The sequence below is a fragment of the Solanum stenotomum genome, unplaced genomic scaffold (assembly GCF_019186545.1).
Source record: "Solanum stenotomum isolate F172 unplaced genomic scaffold, ASM1918654v1 scaffold17907, whole genome shotgun sequence".
Classification (NCBI taxonomy): Eukaryota; Viridiplantae; Streptophyta; class Magnoliopsida; order Solanales; family Solanaceae; genus Solanum; species Solanum stenotomum.
Genome location: NW_026024780.1, coordinates 60622 through 63322, shown reverse-complemented (window position 1 = coordinate 63322; position 2701 = coordinate 60622). Strand labels below are relative to the sequence as shown.

Here is a 2701-nt window from a genome sequence, read left to right as displayed (position 1 = left end):
TGTGGAGGGTCAAAATTGGGTGTCAACAGGACCTACATTTTATGGTGTTGAGATTAATGGTAATATCCAAGTGTTCCCGTCATTGAAAGAACTAGTATTGAAGGATATGCGTAGCCTTATTGAGTGGAAGGGAGATGAAGTTGGAGTAAGAATGTTTCCTAGGCTTGAGAAGTTGAGCATTACAGACTGTCCACTGTTAAAAAGTACTCCATGTCAATTTGAAATCCTCCGTGTAGTAAGAATTGTAAGAGTTGACCGTGAAATGTCATTGTTGAACTTGTGCAGCAACTTAATATCTCTCGTGGATCTTTTTGTCTATAACGTGAAAAAGCTCACTTGTCTACCCGATGAGATGCTACGCAACAACGATTCTCTTCAACGCCTATGGATCTCAGATTGCAGAGAGTTTCGTGGATTGCCACAAAGCTTGTGCAATCTCCATTCTCTTAAGACCTTAGTGATTGAGAGCTGCACCAATTTCAGTTCTTTTACTGTTCCCAGTGGAGAGAACTACTTGACTTCCCTCTAAAGTTTTCTGTTACTGAAGTGTAATGGATTGATTAGTTTACCAAGTGGAATGCTAGAGCAATGCCGGTCATTATTGATTTTGATCGTTAGAAACTGTAACAACTTGGTTTCCTTACCTTTACATGTGTGGGAAATGCCTTCACTTTCATATTTGGATATATCACAATGTCCCAAATTGATTAGTGTTCCCACAGGGGGCCTTCACTGTCTCACAGGTTTAAGGATATTGGAAATGGAAATCGGTCCTTTCTCAGAGATGGTGGATTTTGAGGCATTCCAATTGATTTTTAATGGCATTCAGCAGCTGTTGTCCCTTCGTAAATTGAGGGTGTATGGACATGGGCACTGGGATTCTCTGCCCTATCAGCTTATGCAACTCTCTAACCTACAGAGATCCATATATATGATTTTGGAATTGAGGCTCTTCCATATTGTTTTGGCAACCTTACTTCTCTTGAAACATTATGGCTAGTGAGGTGCAAAAGGCTACAACATGTGGACTTCTCAGATGTCATGCCCAAATTACGGTATCTGGAGATCCATTATTGTCTATTGTTAGAAGGTCTATTGGATGGGATTGACAACCTTGTTTCTTTGGGAGAATTAAGTTTACGTAACTGCGAAAAACTATGAGTTGGAATGCATTGGACCAGGTTTATATGGTGTTGAGATTAGCAATATTGCATCAAGCAACAATACCCAAGTGTTCCCGTCATTGAAAGAACTAGTATTGGAGGATATGTGTAGCCTTATTGAGTGGAAGGGAGATGAAGTTGGAGCAAGAATGTTTCCTAGGCTTGAGAAGTTGAGGATTAAAGACTGTCCATTGTTAAAAAGTACTCCAACTCAATTTGAAATCCTCCGTGAATTAAGCATTGAAGGAGTTGACAGTGAAATGCCATTGTTGAACTTGTGCAGCAACTTGACATCTCTTGTGGATCTTTATGTTAGTAATGTGAAAGAGCTCACTTGTCTTCCAGATGAGATGCTACGCAACAACGTTTCTCTTCAATACATATCAGTCTTCGACTGCAGAGATTTTCGTGAATTTCCACAAAGTTTATACAATCTCCATTCTCTTGAGAGATTAATGATTGCCAGCTGCACCAATTTCAGTTCTTTTCCTGTTCCCAGTGGAGATAACTATTTGACTTCCCTCCAATTATTTCAGTTATGGTATTGTGATGGATTCATCAGCTTACCAAGTGGAATGCTAGATCAATGCCGGTCTCTAGCGTTTTTGAATGTCAGCAACTGTAACAACTTAGTTTCCTTGCCTTTACATGTGTGCCAAATGCCTTTACTTTTGTATTTGAAAATATCACTTTGTTCCAAATTGGGGGCCTTCACTGTCTCACCGGGTTAAGGATATTGGACATTGGTCCTTTCTCAGAGATGGTGGATTTTGAGGCATTCCAATTGATTTTTAATGGCATTCATCAGCTGTTGTCCCTTCGTGCATTGTTTGTGTACGGACGTTTGCACTGGGATTCTCTGCCCTGTCAGCTCATGCAACTCTCTACCCTAACAGAGATCCATATATATGATTTCGGAATCGCGGCTCTTCCTCATAGACTTGATAGCCTTACTTCTCTTGAAACATTATATCTAGAGAGGTGCAAACGGCTACAACATCTGGACTTCTCAGATGCCATGCCTAAATTACGGTATGTGGAGATCTGTGATTGTTCATTGTTAGAAGCTCTGTCGGATACGCTTGGCAACCTTGTTTCTTTGGAAGAGTAAAGATTGGAGAACTGCGAAAAACTAGAGCATTTGCCATCCAGAGATGCCATTCAACGCCTCACTACATTATGGTACCTAAAAATTAAAGGCTGCCCACAGTTAGAAGAAGGTTGCACCAATATGAGTGGCCCAAACTCCCAATGGTCCAACATCTCCCATATTCCAAAAGTTAAAGTGGGTGGAAGCATAATTCAGGACTTGAGTAAGTCTCTGTTTCTCTTTCACTTTTGTCTTTCTGAATCGATTTCTTATACTTTGTCCTGCAATTATTTTGACATTAAAAAATGAAAATTATCAATCAATTGCATCTGTGCTATGGTTTCAGTATTCTGCTTGTTTGCTTCGACTAAATTGTTGTTCTTCTAATTATTCAAGTATGGTACATCTTGATAATATTTAATCACGAAATTTATGTTGTTTTTTTCCT

The 2701-nt window shown here is 39.6% G+C and overlaps 1 protein-coding gene across 1 annotated transcript; it reads left to right on the top strand.

The window, feature by feature from the left end:
* Positions 1-661: 661 nt before the first annotated feature.
* Positions 662-1894, top strand: LOC125850583 (probable disease resistance protein RPP1). The gene is made up of 2 exons (XM_049530457.1): positions 662-845; positions 1182-1894. Exons 1-2 carry the CDS (start codon positions 662-664, stop codon positions 1892-1894), a joined length of 897 nt encoding a protein of 298 aa, XP_049386414.1.
* The last annotated feature ends 807 nt before the right edge of the window (positions 1895-2701 follow it).

What these genes read in the sequence shown, in the direction of transcription:
- LOC125850583 (XM_049530457.1), top strand. Translation starts at nt 662, where the DNA reads ATGCCTTCACTTTCATATTTGGATATATCACAATGTCCCAAATTGATT. An exon ending in TCAGCAGCTGTTGTCCCTTC is followed by an intron (nt 846 to 1,181) that starts GTAAATTGAGGG and finishes GCATTGGACCAG; the next exon opens with GTTTATATGGTGTTGAGATT.